Below are 19,587 nucleotides of genomic sequence, written 5' to 3' on the forward strand. Positions count from 1 at the left end.
TTTTTTTTTTCCAGTGCTTTTCAGGTATTATGAAGTAATTTCTGCTGAGTCAGTAGGTCAGAAAGGCTGTTCTACAAGTGCATTGTTTATTTGGTTTTTAAGTTTGAATTGATTGCCACTCCTTTCATCCCTCTCTTCATGGGACTACATCAGAATTTCTTTTGTTTGCTACTGATAACATTGGAGGAAGGTACCACATAGTAGATCCTCTGTGAGCAAATCTGTCATTAGCTTTGCAASTGAGCATAGATTTTCTGGGGACTCTGTCAAGCTTGTTTGACTCCATTCCTTGAGGAGTGATGTATCACTGGCATCAGAAACCTAACAAAATGTTCACTCTGTTCTCAGTGCAAGGTCCAAGGTGGTTTTGATGAGCCTGACTGTCCTATGCTGTGTCTTTGCTATTATACGTGGATCCAGTACTATAAGGCTGTGTTGTTTGTGCCTGTTTTGTCAACACAAGCTACAGATGGAGCCCTTCTTCCACCTCTTTCTTCATCACCCATAGCCATGGTGTTTTCATAAACTTCCATAGTTTTTAGCTGGTTGTCTTTGGCACCCTCCCGTTCAACGTTGACTTTGCAACATTTGCAGAAGCCACAGCAGTGCTTCCCACAAAAAGCAAGTGAAGACATCAGTACATTGTCCCAGGGCTCTAGAGAGTGCATCCAGACAGGTAGGAAATCCCAGTTTTGGAGCTTCTCAGGCAGTGAATGTGGCCGCCTTTTCTGAAGAACATTAATTACAACCACAGCAATAAAAGCAGCAGCAATGGGAAGGCAAACACCCAAAAGGACTGCCCAGCCTGCCAATGACAGAGCAAATACAAGCAAAGGCAAAAGAAAGAAACAGAGGAGAAGATAAAATATAGCAAACCATCGATACTGGGCTGTTATGTTTCCCAAGGTCTTGGACATGCGGATTGGCAGGCGGGTATAAGGTATCGGRTAAAACAGAATAATCCCAGAGACATTGAAGAAAAAGTGGCACAAGGCAATCTGAAAGCAAAAACATTTGAGAAGTTCATTAGCTAAAACACCTTTAAATATGCCTACACACATGATAATTACTTCCAGTTCTCAGAAAACTGTTGTCAATAAGGCATGGGAGCTGTGTGAGGATTGTTCATTATTGGGTTCTGCTTCCATAATATTCAATGAAAACATGGGAAGTGCAAATTCGATATTACACACAGGCTACAGAGAAATTTTTAATGGTTCAAACTTGGATTTTATAAAAATTATACTTTTATAGGGCACTGAAGAGATTCTGGGAAGGGGACTTTGCCTTTGGATCTTTACAATCCTTTGAGTCACATACTTCAAAAAAAATTTTCTTTTAAATTACCATTAGAAGGCATGGACTTGCTAAAGCTTACAGAAATTACTTAGACAKAATAAGCATGTATTAAACAAAACAGTACATTTGCTGCTCACCATATCATATTTTCATTTTGTAAATGTTATCAGACTAAAGTAARTATGAAAGTGCAGGGGTTTATTTTTAAAGTGCATTATAAAACTGGCATGTTATCATGAAATCTGAGCTTTGTCAAGATAGCATCTTCTCATGATTACATCTGTTCTATCATGCCTGGAGACAATAAACTGACTTCTGTAATTTTCTTGATTTATTTTAGCCAGTTAAAACATTCATCCTATTCACAAAGGAAACGTCATTTTCCTTTCCCTCTTTTATGTAGAGCATTCWTTCAAATGTGATCTGCTATCAGGTTCTTTACTGGGTGGAAAATGGAAGCCAAAGCCAGGCTTCCTACTTTTCAAAGAGTTTGAGGCARAAAGGAATTCAATAAAACCGGCTCAGTTTACATTTACAATGAGAAAAATAGAAGCCATGATGCTCGCTGCAGTATCAGGTAGATAGAGCTTGCCAGCTTAAGGATTGAAGTGTAATCTTCACTTAGGTTACAGGAGTCCCTGTACACTGCATGAACTGAGTTAGGGTCCTGAGAAGGGAGCTTACAGACGTCAGTAACCCTCAGAGAGGTTCTGAGTATGTGAGCACTGAATTCCAAGCAAAGACCCCACACTCAGGGTTCAAGTGGCCTCTTCTGTCTCAGTTCTGAATCCATTCACTCAGGCCAAGCCAATTTAAGAAAGCGAGATTAACCATATATTGACATTCTGGGAATGTTTAATGTAACCTTTTTGCTCTAGCAGTTAATGTGAATGCGCTGTCATTAACAGCACACATAAAACCAGGCATGACAAGAACGGCATATTTGCAATAGAACCACTTTGGTCAAGTTTTTCTTCAGAAAAGTTACAACTTCTAAATGAAGCCAAGGAAGCATTGTTTTGTACTGACCTGTAATGAATACTTTAATGTACTCCCTGGACTTGCTAAAGCTGCAAGTATAGCTGTTGTRGTTGTGCCAATGTTGGCCCCTAARGTGAGGGGATAAGAGCGCTCGATGCTTATAACGCCAATACCTGCAAGAAAAGAACCAGGACTGAGTCGGTTTCAGAATGATGGAGAAGATAAAACATGAGGACAAAGAACACAGTATTTACAACTTACCAACAAGGGGTGTAATAGCAGATGTGAAAACAGAACTACTTTGGACAACGAAGGTCATACCAGCCCCTGCAAGCATAGCCAGGTATCCAGCAAGCCAAGTAAAAGGAAATGGAAAATCTAAAAAATAAGAGGGAAAACACTGTTGTTAGCATAACAGAATGCCCTATGTAACAGTAACACAGCAGTGAAGACTATTAAGCACTTAAAATGTTGATGAMTTGTTTGCATATGGGATCTTAATGATGATTTGAGATGAGAGTCAGTTCTATTACTCTGATTTATTCTGTCTGCTGTGCTCCTTCCACAGCCCTGCACCACTGGATACACTTTGAGATGGATACTAGACTAGGTAGACATTTGTCCTGMTCCTGTCCCAGGGTGTTGGAATACAATTAGGTACCAGAAATGTTTCCACAGAGGTCAATACAAAACCATCTTGGCATCTTGAGAGCCTTAGTTTTGGCAACCAGGCAGCCACTGCATGGATCCRGTCTTCAGGAAGCTCTGAAGACCAKCCTGAGAAAACCAGGTTGTTTGTTCTAACTGGTTTCAAGCAGATTATCTCCTAAAATTTACTTGTTAACTCTTGCAAAGAACAGCAAGTTACACTGATTAGAGAAACTAGGCACAAGGGTGCCCTGTAGTCTGCAGATTTATAGAAAGAGTTGAGAGGTGAGGACTTAGTCAGTTGAGAAGATGCAGAGGAACAGAGCAGATCCCAAATGAAATAAGCAGCAGCTGTCAGCTGTTTACTTTCTACCCCTTGTTTTTAATTTGGTCCGTGTTCTTTGCCCAGAAGACAGCTTGGGGACCACTTTGTTGCCTTCCACGTTTTAGTGAACCCTCTCTTCAACCACACCCTGAGATCTGCCTATTCTGGGACTGCTTTTCTCTGCCACAGCTTCTGACCTCTCCATTTAAGAGAGCATGAAGGAAAAGCAGCCATTTAAGAGAGCATGAAGGAAAAGCAGCCTAGTGNAAAAACCAACAAAAAAACCAACTTTTGCACTCAATGGATCCAGGCTGAAAAAAAAAAACCACCTGGACAGCACAGGGAAAGACAGAAAAATACCTCTATTCAAGGCTGCCTTATCCTACTGAAGAGACGGTTAGGCAGCAGAACAGAGCAAGATCACTAATTACTACAAACGTTTTTCAACTTTCTTTGGAAGGAACATGCAGGCTCTGTGCCAGAACAGGCAATCACAACCTCAGCACTTCAGTGCTATCTTTTGAGGATTGGAACRTTACATTTCTAACAGCTAATGATTATACATCAAGAACCACAGCTTGGACTTTGGTCTCTAATGCTGTTAATCTGCTGCATTTCYCAATCAAGCTGTTCACTAATAGATATTTAAACAAAAGAAAAAAAACATGCTAGGGGGAAAAAATGTTGGGGGGTGTGCATGATTTTCATTCAATAGCAGTTTCTTTAGGCTTTTCTATAATATCTTCCAGAACAGGAAATATCAATAAATTGTGCTCAGTGTCCTTGTCTTTGCTGAAAACAATCYTCAGGAAAAGCAGGTAGTTACCGGTGTTGATTGTCTTCTTGATAACACTTGCCACTTGTCCTTTAAGCACAGAGTTTAACAGCTTAACGATCGCTACCAAACAGGAGCACAGAACAAGCAGGGACAAAGCCAGAAGGATGAGACCGATGCCAAGATCAGGCAGGTCGGAGTTCACAAAGATATGTTTACCTGGAAAAGAAAAGGAAAATGAATTAGCCTACCTACATTTTTACTTGTGATCCCAAGCCCCTCTCTGGTTTTCATACACACCCCTAAGAAAATGGGACCAAAGCACGCACAGCTTGAGGGGTTGATGCAAACAGGGAAAATGCCACTTCCCTTATTCCRCAAAAGGCATGTCTGAGTGAGGCAGGAGAGGAGCTTCTATGGAYGTGCTTATAAAATACATGGGCACATCTATGGGGCAGGGAGGAACTAGGTGACCACATGCAAGGTAGAGGAGTACAATGGTAGGAGAMAATTTTAGGGTGCTCCAAGCTGCATAGTGAGTCAGCTTTTCCCTTCTCTTTGCCTGAGAAGGGCTGTTGAAAGTCCTGCAGGGCATGCATAGGGATAGAGATATCCAAGCAACCATTACAGCCAAGTAACCGTAGCTCCATGCCATCTGAACATCAAGGGTGACATGATACTGAAGACCTCAATTACTGGYATCAGGGAGCATGGAAAGAGATCCATGTGCAGCCAGATCCCATGGTGATGCTGGTAACTCCAGCTGTGCAGCTCTAACAGAGCACAGGCTCCTCTGTGTCCAGCTCTGAAGAGGGCTGGTAGCACCATCAGAAAGCTATGTGCTTTTGTAAAGACATTGCAGAGAAAGAGTTCTACTACTTACATTTACTGATATACTCTGTTTCAGTTATATTCTTGAGGGTCCATGTTGTATTTCCCTCAGTCCAGCAAAATTCAGGAGATGTGCAGTTTTCTGAAGGTGGAATTGTCACATTCTGCAGTGTCTAAACGTTGCCAGAAAAAGCAGATAGTTCAGTCATCTGCAATCCTTTATTAAGAGCTCATGCAGAGTTTTAGATTTTTGCTACAGCCAAGATTCATCAACTAAAAAGTCAGAATTGTAAGCGGACGCCACATTAATGAGAAGGTGAAATTTTCACATTCTTAAAATAAATGATTGGGCTGTTACCCAAGTAAATCTGTACAACATTTGAAGTTTAAAATATCCCCAAAATCTTCTACATTGCAATAACCATAGCACCAAGCCATTAGTGGCTAACTACTCGTGAGAGGCTTTGTGTAGCAAGGTTTGTGTTTGGCTGCAGCTGTGGGACATTCCTTTTCCAGCTTCCTTGGTCAAAGAAAGACCTGTGGACTGACATCTCAACGAGTTCGTGGTCTGGTGAGTACTACAGGKCAGGGAGTCAGAATGATACAACACCAGTGCAGCCTCTCTTGCTGGTTGAGCACAACTTGCTCAAGCTGCTTTTCTCTGCCTYAGTTTCCCTGTCTGTAAAAACAGAAGTGCTGCTACTACTTTCATTTTCAAAGTTCAAATGCTATCTAAGAGCTAAGTACAAGCACTATGATTAGCATTACTAAATTACTGAATTTCTGTTTATACCACAATAAAACCTTCCTTGTAAGCCCTCCTAGCCTGAACATACTGCATTCTGACACCAGGTCCATAAGTCCTTATGGAGATTAAGAAAGAGTTTGCTGACTGAGCTGTACTTCCACATGAGAGCAGCTAACAGGCAAATGGACTCTGAAACATGCTTCTGAACATGAGGTATCTTCTCAAAGTGATTGAGTGATTTYCTTTTGCAGAAATAGGGAAAGAGAAATTTTTTTTTCTGGGTACGGCCAACAGATGCTTGCATTTGAACTCCTGTCCAGATGCTGCAGTTGAGCAAAACTGGGAGTAGATCTAGCAACCCCACAACTCCAGGGAGCATCTGGAGTCCCCCATCCTGTCAACCTTTACAAACACAATGCAATCCTGTTTCTCACCTTCCTGAATTTTTTTCCAAAACTCCGAGTTTCAAAGCAGCTGCATTTGATCAAAATATTCATATTTTGCTTTAAACATATGATGCTTGCATGTATTTATCCCTGACATAAGTCTGTTTCATCTTTTTTGCCAGAAATTAGTTTAACCTACTAGGAATGTAAATAATTTAAATTATCTTCCTTTTCCCTCACCAAATTCAAGTCAAACTTCTGAGGGTTTCACGTATTTTTGTAATCTGACTACAAGCTCGGGCAGTAAGAACGCAGCCAAAATATGGACAAACACAGATAAAAGTGTGTGTCTAGAAACAGATATTTCCCTCAGCCTACACTTTCTGTGCAGTTGCTGGTCCTGTGCAGGGCTCAGGGGCTCAGAGCTCTCCAGCTGAGGGCTGGGCTGTGCCAGGGCACTGAGGGGCACAAGGGTTTGCTCTCCCAGCAGCGCAGCCCCAGCCCGGCCCGGGGTGGAACATCCAGAGACTCGACAGTGTCACCTGAGCAGGGTTTCAGGTGAGCACAGCTCTGCTCCAGCACTATCTCCAGAGGTAGCATTTCACTGGCCATCCAGACTGTCATTCAATAGGAGCTGGGCACTTCATTTCAACCTTYGCAGCGTGCCCTTAAGCATCTTCTGCCTCAGGACTTCAGGAATCACTTTATATACATGCCAACAAGTAGAATACTCTAATTAGAGAATCAAAGGATATTTAATGCTCTAATTGCTAGTTAGCTGAACAAAGCAAACCAAACACTCAGCTCCACAKTTTACCAAAATACTCATTGGTGTCGATCTGGGCAAGAGATTCYTCCAAGCTGCAGTGCTGCTTGGGTGAAGAATAACAGGACACAGCCCCACAAACGCTTTCTCCAAGGGCAGTTTTCCAAGAAAGCTGCAAAGAGCCAGCTGCCACCAGATCACCCTAACAGACGTAAAACTAAAACTGATTAGATCAGTAGATAAACGATGGTTGAAACACTCTTTTCTTTGGCCTACGTTGCAGATTTTTTCCACTTTCAGGGAGTTGGTGGAGTATCAGAGTTTAAAGGCATTTGGTGTGAAAGGAGTAAAAAACCTGGCTCCAATCCACTGGTTCTGATAAGCAAGGGCCTGAATGGTACTGAAAACAGCCTAGGTCAAGGTCACCACTGGTCACCATCCTTGGTTTAAGTGAAGCAAATCTAAATTAAATTTTTTTCATTCTTTTTCTGCTCGGAAAACTCCAAYCTCATTAAAATACCTAATTTTGCAATCCTATGATAAGGAGCATCAGCTACAGATAAGTAATATATTTCCTGAGGTACCTGACAATTAATTTAGCATGATACTCACCACATTGGTTTCAGTGACACACCAGATCTTCACCAGACTTTTGTTTTTTGCTGATTCATCATTAGTAGCAATTGCATTTATTACKGATTTATCAAGCTTAAAAATAAGAAGAAAAATAATTTTAAAAATGCCTTATTCCAACTTGCATCACAAACTTGTGTTCAGCTTTACTTAAATAACCCCCTTTGGAAGCTCAACCCTATAAAGTCTGCACGGCGTGTCTCTAATGTTGGAGCTGCTGCCCAACAGGCAGGAATGGGGTTACTCCAGAAAAAGGTAAAACTCTACAGGTACAAATGCTGTGTCTCATTCTCCCCACATCATTCACTACCTCATCTCACCCTTTCTGTTTAATCAGCTGCTCTGACACAACTGCTTCACTGTATTCACTGCCACTTCAGAAGTTGTGTGTAGCCCCTTGGCCTCTAGGCACATGTGATTATGTCCCATAATTTCAGTATCATCGTTAGGTCCAATGCTGGTCCTCTGGCTGCTGCAGGTTGTCTCAGCTAGTATCTGCCAATGTTCCCATCCATCCCACATGGCTGTTTTTGTCCTCACCTGCCTTCCCMGTCCTCCTGGCAAGGTCTGCCTGTGCTAAGGTGAAATGTGGGGGAAGTAGAAACAGAACGTACAGACCTGGGGCTTTGTGAAATGTGAATAACAAGAAGAATTCATCTGCTAATGAACTGAGTCCCTGAGGACTCAGAGAAAGGAGTGGAAACCCTTCTCATACTCAGAGCATTTTGGTTAGTAGTGACTGATCCAAGTAAGCAGGTTCCTTAAAGAGAGAAAGAGCTTACCTCAATGATGAGCTTTGTAAAGGGGTCTGTGATAACTTTTAGTAGCTCTGGGGCATCGTCACCACTTTCAAGATGAAAGGACTCAACTATAACGTTGGTGAGATGRAAGAGATAGCCAGAAACAACTTCAATGGGCAATAGTGCAAAGACAGCAAGCCAATTAAAGAAATCATGGATTGTTGCCCCAGCAAAGGCCCTACAAGAAGAAAATAAAAAATAGTTGCTTTCCATGAAACAAAACATAACATCAATTAGATATGAAATCATAAAAATGGAGATGAAGGCCATTTCAAGGTGGGAACCATTTAATTTCTGGGGTCAAAGAAGATGGCTACTTTGTTATGGAGTGCTAAGTTGTCTCCRCACTGTTGGCCAATTAAAAAGCCAGACAGATGAGTAAAACAAGAAAAACTAGAAAAGACAAAAGTGATCCTTAATATGAGGCTGCCAAGASTACTTGTTTGAAGAAAGATGTGGCTGTAGAGCCTGTATTTGTTTTCCCTCTCACCCATTTTTGGTACATTTTTAATCTTCAGCCAGTCATTGCCTCCAGGACCTGTCCTTCCTGACTGCTGGGGCAAGAGGGCTTTGCAGCACTCCCACATGTTCGTGCAAACTGTTGGTGTATGGCTCCCATCTCTCGTCTCCTCAAACTCCACAGCTCTTCCCTCAGAGGCTTTGGCTAGGARTATTTCAATATGCCCAGAATGCCATAAATGAGAAGGCACCAAGTCTCCTATCCCTCCCAAGTTTACTGCCCATCCCCAGTAAGCCATGAGCTCTCTCAGTGGCAGTGTCAAGTGGCAGTCCAAAAGTTGTCACTGTATATATGTGACAGCCAGAACACTTAATTTCTCTACARTTACCAGCTCTTGCTTATCGCGGACTTTAAAAGCCTTCAACATTGAAATCCCTTTTAAGGAAACCAGACAAAATTCATGTAATATTAACTTCTTCAGCCTTCCCACAACTAAGACAAAATAAAAGGTGGGTGGTATAGTGGGAGAACTTGAAAATTTATCTTTGTGTAAGATTGTTAAAAACAGTGAATTCTTACAAAACCACAAAACTTGTAAAGGGGCCCARTATGATTTTCTTCAAGTATATAAAGCCATATATGTAGGCAGCATTATACCTTTGCCATGACCATGCTTGTAACTTTCCTGTCTAGAAAGGCTGAATGGCTGTAGTAGTGATAGGAAACACAGAAGACRACTTGCAAAAAAAAGGAAAAAACAATTTTCCAGACCTAGTGTTTAAGTACAATACCTTCTGAACTCATTCCTGTCCCCAGCTTGCATAAGTGCCACAATTGTGTTGGTAACCGAGGTGCCAATGTTTGCTCCCATGATTATAGGAATAGCTGATCGAACAGTCAGCACTGGAAAGCAGAAAAAGAAACAATGAATGAAAAAAGCTCTATGCTTCAATGAAAATTTCTATTACTATTCAGTGAAACCCTCACTTCCTTTGATATCAGTGGGATTAAGTGCTSCAATCCAAACACATTTGCTTTAATCAACCCTCCTGGTAACATGGCACTGCCACAGTCCCATGATCCCCACTGAAACTCCAAAGACAGTGGCCCATGGTTACCCCTTTTCACCACATGGTAGAGGAYCAGAGTAAGCTAGTTTCTTCTTTCCCATGCATTTGCCTATTTACTGCAGAACTTTGAAATGATACCACAGAAACAATGAAGTTCAGTAATTGCCTAACATGGGAAAAGTATGCAGATAATTCCAAAATCGTCATTCAGTCCCTAGGCTCCCAATGATTTTCATTGTGATTGTGGTGTTACTATTATTCCTGGTACTACTACTACTATTGCTACTACTACTATTAATACCATTATAATTACTCTTTAAAAATTGATTTTATAACAGGGAAACCATTGTGAAAATCTTTTCCTAAGTCTCTATTCTTATACCCAAAGCTTTTACAGTTTGAACACAAGTGGGAATGTTTTCACCCAAGATAAGATTTATGAGTTATCTCTAGGAAAGCACTGTAAGCAGACTYACATGTGGAGGACACCATGCTGACAATAATGGATGAAGAAGTGCTGGAGCTCTGGACCATAACAGTCACCAGAACTCCAATCACCAACCCCGCAACAGGATTCGAGAGCACTGAATCATCTTTGAATATGTCCCCCGCTGCTTTACCTGTTAAAAAAAGTGTATTCTCAGAGYGAGGAAAGGGCAAGGTAAAGTGCATAGAAATTATGAGAATTTTTAATTAAAGATCAAAGCCATTTGATTGATACATATATAACCATGGTTACTAGCCCAAAAAAGTACAACGTAGCCCAGGGATCCAGATTCAGGCCCTGGACTCTCAGCTTCTCAGTTACTAGAAAGTACTTTATATTCTCTCATTTCAGTGACTAACAGGCTCGACTGAACTCCATAGAGAAGCATATAATACCACAGCCATCAGAGAAAAGACAGTAGGACAAAAAAACACCCATASCTTGATTTAAATGTTATTACATGGCATTGTTAATTACTGAATCAGGGAAAACTCTTTCAATAATACTGATTAATTCTATTCCTGTGCSTTTCTGTGTTTGCAAAATACTTCCACAGAAGGTCACATATTTCTCTGATAACCATTCCTGAATCCATCACCTGAATTCAACTCTTTGAGGTAAATGTAAAAAGTAAATTTCAATAGTTTTCRTCTTGGGAGGATTTGGAGGATGTTTCAGCGCTACATGTCTTGATCAAGAGCCCAATTTTCATAATTCACCTTGGTGAAATGTCTTTCACGTGGGACATGTCTATGCAGGGATGTGTTCATGTAAACTGTCACTAAAGTAATAGGAAGCTACCAGGAAATCAGGGCCAATAACACCTACATTAACAGATCTTTGGAATTTGCGAGAGAAAGTCCCTTTCAAACAAATGAAGGACATTGTTCAATCAGAGCTACTTCCTTCTGAATCTCAAAACATATGAAGAATGTTCTTGAAGAGCAATAATTGCAATTAAGTCTCTCAGACAAAATTTACTACCTCATTCATAGTTTATTCTTAATTTTTAAAATATTTTCATACCTCCTACCAGTTGAAAAGCAGAGCTCAGTACATCCAGAGAACAGACGAAATTGTAGAGTAATCCGAGTAGCAAAATGAACTTCCCTATCCCATACAGTACACGAATGATTTTTCCTTTTCGATCCAGCTCTGCAAAAGAAATACATTATGTATAAAAKAATCACTTCATTCTTTTCTCTGGAATACGCTAGTGCACAAGCAGAGACAGTGGAGACAAAGACAGTGTTGTGGCTCCAGTGTGTGATTAAACCCAAAAGAATGTTCTTAATCACATTTTAACTGCAGAAGCAGGTATTTAGTTTACCTACTTTTACCACAAGAAAAACCTTTTTGGTATGTGACAAAAGCCTTATGAAATCTGAGATCGACCCTTGGTTTTACAGTCATTCTACTGAGTAAAGAAAGACTAACACATGGTTGGATRTAAAACCATATTAGTGCTGGACTTTTTTTCATTCATCTCCTTGTAGTTTAAGGAGGGTAAGCAGCATCATTTCAAGATTTTTCTTAATTGACTAAACAGAATATGCCTATTAACTCTTGGATAAGGTCAGACAATGATAGGGAAAAAAAAATAGGTAATTTTTTTCATGGAGAAATGGCTACCTGACCACTTGACCCCAGTGTCCTGCAGTTCCGGCAGAGCCCATGGGTCATCTTCTTCTGGCCTTGTCTCATCTATCAAAGCTACTGTGGAAAATGCAGGTTGAATTTCCCCTTTATTTCCAAGTGAAGCCACATTGCCTGATGAAATAGAACATTAAAAAACAATTTAATTACCTTCTATCTTCTCCAAGGATCCCCCAAACTTATATATCTTTATAACTCACAAGTGAGCATGTTACCTTTGTGGTTTTCTCCTTCTTTCCCAGCCATATTCTGGTTTTGTTTGGAAGAGTCCCCAATATAGTTATTGGTTTCAGGTTTCTCTACCTCTGGCCAGGGAGCCATGATCTGTGACTAACAAAGGAGAGTTGATTAAAATGCACATCCAGCCAAAATATTCAACTTACAACAGGGTATGTGAGAAATAYGATAAGGATTAAGAGCTAAGGAGATGAAAACAGAATATGAGCACTTTTCCCTTGAACACAATTTTTTACAAATCTTTATGAGTTATTCCTCTATTTGTGAAATTGATTTCTCAATTATTTTTAAATCACAGTTTATTTATTTGTGTACAAAATTTAAAAAATTATTTCTGCCTTACATCTGTATTTTCATGCACTTTTAACTGTCATGAAAGCAAAGATTCCACTGCTTTCCAAAAGGGAGGCATTTCTTCCCTTTAATTAATTTCAACTCTTTCAGCAAGAAGCGTTTTACTTTCTTCCACCTTCTGTATTTAAGCCACTGCCTTTACCTGGTAATTCAATACACAGACCTTGACAAAAATATTCTCCCCTAAAGCTTAGTCTGGGTCATGCATGCTAAACACAATGCCTTGTTGCCTTTACTGGTTCATTCCCATGGAAACACGAAGGAGAATCCTGAACAAGGTGGAGGAAGAGCCCAGGGTTTTGAGCTTGCTGCATGCCTGGACAAGAGGACAATTAGAGAGCAGTGGCCATTGCAGGTCTGTATTTGCCTGAACCTCACAGCTGATGCTGAAAAAAGTGTCTGAGCTGGTGCAGCAAGGTCCAGCTCATCCACATCACACTGACTCTCTCTCTGAACCTCCTGATCCCTTTTGGGCACACTTGACATGCCCTGCAATATTAATAAAGAATAACTTTAAAAGTAAGACATCCCATGGCCAAATCCTGCCAGCACAGGCGCAAGAACACGACAGAGCYAGTTCAGGCACAAGAGGAGGCCAAGCCTGGAAGAGCCCACCTGTTCATTTCACCAGTATTGGAAGCCAGAGGGAGGGACATGAAAGAGGGGGAAGGTGACTATGGAAAGATGAGCCACTATGGACCACAAGACTTCTGCCTTTACAGACTTGGTGAGATCAGTCAGCACATCTGAAAACTCAGTGGAAAGAATGGCAGAAGCGAACCCTATCCAGAAAAGTCTCACCTTCAGGTCTGTCTCTTCCACCCTGTCTGCTGCACGAGTCAGTAGTGCAGCAGTCAGAGCTGCCCCATGAYCAGCACATCTGGCACCCACATCTGAAACACTGGTCAGTGAATTTGCCTCCAATGCTCCACATAAACAGAGCCCTTGTGCCCAGCTTCCAAAAGTCAGAGCTGGTATCACRCTCCCATAAACAAGGTTCACCTGAGGTTAGCAGTCACTCCGAGGGAGTATAATTAATCATTTATTTAATCATAATCCTTTATGTAGCTGATGATGAAAATGYTTTGTTCCTGCCCACATCACTAAGCCACACATCCTCCTCCTTTAGCTGGGAAGGAAATGGCACGGACAAAATCACTCATGTCTTACTGTAACACAGGTGGGTATTGTTTTCTGATACTCCACAAACAAGAGTAGCTCCCCTTCCACATTACCAGGAAAAGATATTCTACAATTCCATTAGCAAAACTATACTTTTCACATTCTTCATCTGTGGTGTAAGACCCAAAGCAGCTCCCAAGATACACAAAGATCTTAGAACAGATGAAAGAAAAGTCACTCTTGCTTGTTTCAACAAAGATTCCCATTTGCTTGAAGCAAATTCTCTCATTTTCACCCATGCCAAAACAATCTCCAGCCCCACCCAGGCGAGAACATCTCCATCTTGTTAAACAAGTTTCATTTATATATGTTCAGCATTTAAAGAGCTATTAAAAAAATAACTGCTCTGCACAAGTGATTCTTAAGTGAAATGCAATCATGAAAATATAYTGGAAAGTCAGATGTGAAGTTGCAACTTATTCCAACAATGGAGACACAGAATATGCTGGATACCACCATCCCTAGAGATGCCATCAGTACCACAGCTCTTCTGTTACGCTTAGTATGGAAATGAAGGATTCAGCCTGCATGATTACTGTATGGAAACTGAGCTGACGCATTCAGTGGAGAAACTGGAGCTTGAAAACTTCAGCAGATGGACAGCTTCTATGCCTCCTAAATAAAGTCTCCCCATACAAGAATTTGGCAGGGCATTTTTCCATAATAAGCATCTCCCACACTCCTGAGGTGCTCAGAATCCCACAGGTACGTCACGTATTATAATTGTTTTTGCTTTATGTGATTAAACATCACAGAATGAGGGCTGATCAGCTCTGTGGAGGAACTTTTTTAATAGATATATGCATACAGCTATTCATATGAACCCTAGCCAACCTCTGATTTGAGAAGGTAGATTTGGCAGCATTTGCCTTGGGCAATTAGATTTGGGCATTTAGATTTGCAGAGGAATTACTAAAATGGCCCATGCTCTGTGAGTAGTACCAAGGACTGATGCAACAGAACCATCTAGATCCTTGAAGTGCCACCAAAGCTGTCAGCTTCCCCAGATCCCAGCTCTTGTTAAGAACAGCTGAGAAGATAGTTGAGAGACACCTGATACTCTCTTTGCTGGAGTCCTACCCACAGCTACTTACTGTTAATTAATTGCTGTGCCACAAAGATTATCTACATTCTATTGTTTCTCTTCAAAGAATTCTTCCCTGGCTCAAATACAGACATTAACACCTCAAGAAAGTTCTCGGTAGGCACTGTGTGGGCTGTGGAGGAGCAGAGCAGTRAGCAGGGGGGTGGCAAAGTGACCGTRTGGCTCCCTGGCAGGGCACACACGYCTTTRGAAAGGCTGACGTCARGTGTGGTGGAAAAGACCAAACATCGCTGACGCAAAATATAAATGACAATGAAAACCCTAATAATGGTTTACTTTYGAGCACCAAACTGCACACAAAGGAACRTGTTAGAGAATGGGCCAATGACAAYGTGCAGGGCAACAACTTGCTGTGTTCAGCTGGACACACCAGTCCAGGTTCAGAGGCAGGACAGCCGCAATTGCTGCATGAGGTGTTGGTGTGATGAGCTCTGCCCACCCCAGTGCCAGCCCAGTGTCTCAGTGCCATGCACAAGGCCTGGCTGGCAGGACACCAGCCGAGGTGCTGCACCCAGGGTGAAGCCATGGAGCCCACATCGGGATATACACGGGCGCTTTGGATATCCACCTGTTGGGAGCGGTGCCGAAACGGGAGCTCATTTCCTCCTGAAAGTGGCAGGTCACAATATGCTATGCATATTGCAAAGGTCTGAAAACTAATGCCTGCGCAAACTGTAATCCAGTCCGTTTCACCGAACCTCGTGGCAAATCCTCTCACACCATCGTGTGCGCTTCTTTCGTTGTGAGTATAGTCTTTCCTTGCCTTTGGAAAATGCTAACCATGTGTGACATCCTTTCTAACTTCAAAAGAAACTGGACCCTCCCCCTCCTAAGAGAGAGATAGGTGGAAATAATCAATGGCATTCCAATTCTGAAATAAAATGTGAGAGGGAAAAAACTCAGAGCCTAAGTGGGCTCCTGTGGTTTTTATATCCATATTCTCACTACAGCATTTCAAAGAGTTAAAGTCTCTGGGGAATTATCTGAGCAACCCGAGGTGTCAAGCAGTTGCCCTATATTGCATTCCTCAGTGACTCACTGGGCTGTAACAGCTTTGCCTCTGTTGCAGGGCTGCACTCTCTGTGCTTTGCAGTTTCAAATCAGAAACAGTTGTCAATGTACTTGTTTTGCTGGACTTAACACAGAGAAAATGAACTGGCACCTGCGTGTGCCCAGGCAGTATTGTTCCCACCTCTCCACCCATGACAGCTCGCTGAAAGGCCACGTAGTGCCTGACATAAGAGCTACAGTGCATTCAGCCTTAAAGCAATCTCACTCCTGGGGAACAGACCCAGTCAAACCAAGATGAAATATAAAGCACTGAAGAAAAGAGCAGTATTTTTAAAACTAACTGGTAATAACTGCAACAACCAGCAACATGACCATACAYGCACCTACAGGTTGCTTAAGCAGCTCCATATCAGATTTTGGGTTCAGCCAGGCTTCCCCCTTTCTCTCTCACTCTCTCTCCCTCTCCCTCCTTCTGTCTCAGCTTTTCTACAAAAATACATCACTTCCTTATCATTCACCACAGCACTACAGTTTTTATATTAAAGACATATCAGCTAATCTGAACTTAGTAAATATGAATATTTATCATACATACTCCATAGAAATAAATACCAAACTACATAGCACACTTTCTTATACAAAGTTTGAAGAAATATTGTCTTTTTCCCCTCCAAATGCACCATTTCCAGCACAGAAGCACATTACCTAGAGACAGGAAAAGAAAGCTCCTCAGACAGCACAAAATCCTTCAGTAGCCTTACATCAGCTGATAGTTTTGCCCCAGAACCTGTTCCATAGCAGCCACAAAGCCCCAGGTGCCAAAGAACCAGCAACAACTTAAATAAACACCAACARTGATTCAGCTTTGCTAGGAGCAAGTCTTGTCTTTGCTCTGGCACCAGCTGCTTCCTTGGGGCTTTTACTTTGAATAAGTCAGCAGGCTTAGCCAGGATGTAAACTTTCAACTCATGCAGTAGTAAAGGCAAAAGATATGTGAGAGCTACAAAAACAGAGCACTGTGCTCATTGTTTATGCCTATGGATCCATTGGACTCATTGCTCACATGTCTGAATCTAACACATAGCAAAACTAAAAAAACCACATAAAACAAACTAGCAAAGAGAGCTAATATCTAGGCATGTGAAAGAGAGAACAAATTCCAAAGATTAATTTTTGAATTCACAATCAAGCAAAGCACTGGAGACTGCCACGGAGGAGCCAGAGCCAGGAAATACCAGTGAACTACTAGAAATGTCTAGTAAGTATTTAAATAAAACAATTACTTTTTCAGAATAAAATGACAAGAAAATTAATAACCCCACCAACAAGGAAATAGAGCAGATCTACCCCATCCCAAAGACAAAACACACAGTAAAGAATAAAAAGAGGAAAAAATAATGGCATTAAAAAGACTTACTGATCTAATGGAAGAGCTGATAATAAAAGTTACTGAGAAACCAGTAGATTTCTGCCTACTGCCACATTAGTTGAGCAAACTGCATTAGACTCTAATGTATTCCTTCTACCACCGTGTATCAAACCAAATTAGCATAAGAAAATGTTTCCATCAGGAATAGCCTGACACGGCCGTTGCGAGGCACACAGGCTTTACACAAGATCTATGCTAACACACGAACTGACCGTATTTCCTTCCAATGTTTCATTAATCATATCCCAGACATTTTCCAGTATCYAATACCACTGATTACTATGACTTAAAAACTCACTTCTTTTCAATCCAAATAGTAGTTAAACCAATACTTTCTTTTGTTATAGGCATTTATTTCTGATGGGGCTTTTTTGGCAGAAGCTAACAAAATACATTTTTTCTTTATCATATTCAATAAAATAAGCCTAACTAATTTCAGAAAAAAAGCACAGTTTGTTTTCACAGCTATGATTTTTTTTATCACTTCCTTGAAATATAAATGCAGCTGAAGRAAAATGAGGTGGAAATGTTAACAAGAGGATGACATTTCACATGCCACTCCAGTACCCTGAATTACCTCTCTGTTGCCATTCCTTGAACTGCAAAAGCAGAGTTTTAGATTTGCAAGCTAAACAARTTCAAAAGAGAAGAAAAGAAAACTCAGTCTTAGTTGCTCTTACTTACCACGACTTTATTCCCAGACAATAGAGTGAACGGATCAACTGGGCAGCCACTGAAACCTGCAATATATATAGACAGGTGTTGAGCAAAGTTTGCTTTCATCACTGCACACTAACATTCCTATTTTACAGTCCAGAGGCACTGCCTACCTGCAACTTAATGATCACAATAAAACTTTTTTTGCAGGAACGGGCAGCAACCAACACTGATAAAACTACAGGCTATTTCACAATTATCACATTCTAAAAAATGTCCCATCAGCATTTAAGTACAAGTTACAAATGTATTCATGTGAGTGCTGAGGAACKATTTGTTCCAGCCTGAAAAATTGCTGTCCGCCTGATCATTCAGTAATCTTTTTTTCCAATAATAATTTTCAAAAAAAAATTTTACAATCTCAAAAGCCTGTCAAAAGGGTGTGAAGGAGATGTAGTACTGTTATTTGTCTGTTCAGGTGCCTATTAATCTGCCTAAGAACAGAAGTGAAGGAGAATCAGATAAAAAGCGGTGTAAGTAGGAAACACGTAAGAACTTAGAACAGAGGATGGAGTTTCATTCTTATCAGTGCTCAATGTTTACAATTAAGGCAAGCTCATTAGCATTTCGTCTGTGGCTCTACTTCCAAAGTAGATTTAAAGGTGTAAGGACACCTTTGATAAAGGTGTTCAGAACGCTAGGGATGAAGAGGACTAGATGATAAATAGATATGTTATTCAATAAAACAGTGTGGYACTATAGATTAGAAAAAGCAGCCACCAGCATTTCTGTCTGTTCTACTGCTGATCTTAATGGGGAGCTGGGGCAAAGGGGCTGCATTAGGCACTGCAGCTTTATTTTCTTTGAAAATTTTCTATTTCTGTAGGCAGCTTAAACTGACAAAATACCCTGTAAACTAGCCATCTAACCAGCAGATCTGCTTTTTCTGCTTGTAAGCAGTCATATCTCCCAGCAGCTTGGTGACTTAGTAACTTAGTAAAATAAAACTCTTGCTTTTTGCACCTTTCAGTCCCGTGGAGATGCYCAGCCTTTGGAGCGGTGAGTCAGAACTTCCCCTTCTCCCGCGTCAGCATCAGAAATGTTTAATAAGCAGTGACCATGAAAGCCTCTGCAGCCCCGTGTGCAGCATCACATCCTGGCAGCAGAACCACCAAGCACCTCCCCTGCCTGCAGTGGCTCTGCTGGTGCTTGGTGGTTCCACTGCCCACACGGCACTGGGCAGGGCTGATGTTGCAGCCCAAGGATGGAAGGAAGCACCAGCCCTGTCTCGCTCTCCCCACTTGCAGTTTGCACAGAAGCGGAAAGGATGGAAAGGAAAACAATTTCTCTTCTGTGTGAAGTGGAGAACTGTCCAAAAGTAGAAAGAAGTAATGGAAAATGGACCCAAGGTCTACCTTGGTGGTTCACAGGCTCAGTTTTCCTTACAGAAGTGTATTTTTATATTGCACCTGAAAACAGGAGTTTTAATTGATGCCCTACATGTAGGAAATTAGATGAATCTTTTAATTTGGAATCCTTGTATTTCCTTCAGTTGTGGCTTGTTCTCTTCTGAGTCACTGTTTGTGAAAYCCAGCTCTTCTGAGTGGGAAGGTATGAGATGTACATTTCAAGTACCCTGTCATGGCTCAACCAGAGCATGGAGACGTCTTCTGCAGCATTTCTATTCCAACACTGCCCATTCCATTTGCTAAGCACAATCCTAAGTGCTGACCAAGTTACCGTTTTA

The 19,587-nt window shown here is 41.2% G+C and overlaps 1 protein-coding gene across 3 annotated transcripts; it reads right to left on the reverse strand.

Annotated features, from left to right (window-relative positions):
- On the reverse strand, nt 1-18,383 carry SLC34A2 (solute carrier family 34 member 2). Of its 3 annotated transcripts, XM_057365059.1 has the most exons (14): nt 18,014-18,383; nt 17,868-17,923; nt 12,081-12,195; nt 11,842-11,979; nt 11,236-11,364; nt 10,199-10,342; nt 9,444-9,555; nt 8,175-8,370; nt 7,372-7,467; nt 4,912-5,032; nt 4,080-4,247; nt 2,542-2,658; nt 2,329-2,453; nt 1-998 (listed from the first exon to the last, which is right to left on the reverse strand). In XM_057365059.1, exons 3-14 carry the CDS (start codon nt 12,184-12,186, stop codon nt 423-425), a joined length of 2,028 nt encoding a protein of 675 aa, XP_057221042.1. In that variant the 5' UTR covers nt 12,187-12,195; nt 17,868-17,923; nt 18,014-18,383; the 3' UTR covers nt 1-422. The 3 variants fall into 3 exon arrangements, with proteins under 3 accessions (XP_057221042.1, XP_057221040.1, XP_057221043.1); XM_057365057.1 differs by lacking the exon at nt 18,014-18,383 and having other exon boundaries at nt 17,868-17,941; XM_057365060.1 differs by lacking the exons at nt 17,868-17,923; nt 18,014-18,383 and adding an exon at nt 16,460-16,579.
- Between the last annotated feature and the right edge of the window lie 1,204 nt (nt 18,384-19,587).

This window comes from Malurus melanocephalus, unplaced genomic scaffold (assembly GCF_030028575.1).
Source record: "Malurus melanocephalus ecotype Western Australia unplaced genomic scaffold, MMel_1.1 scaffold_47, whole genome shotgun sequence".
NCBI classification, from domain to species: domain Eukaryota; kingdom Metazoa; phylum Chordata; class Aves; order Passeriformes; family Maluridae; genus Malurus; species Malurus melanocephalus.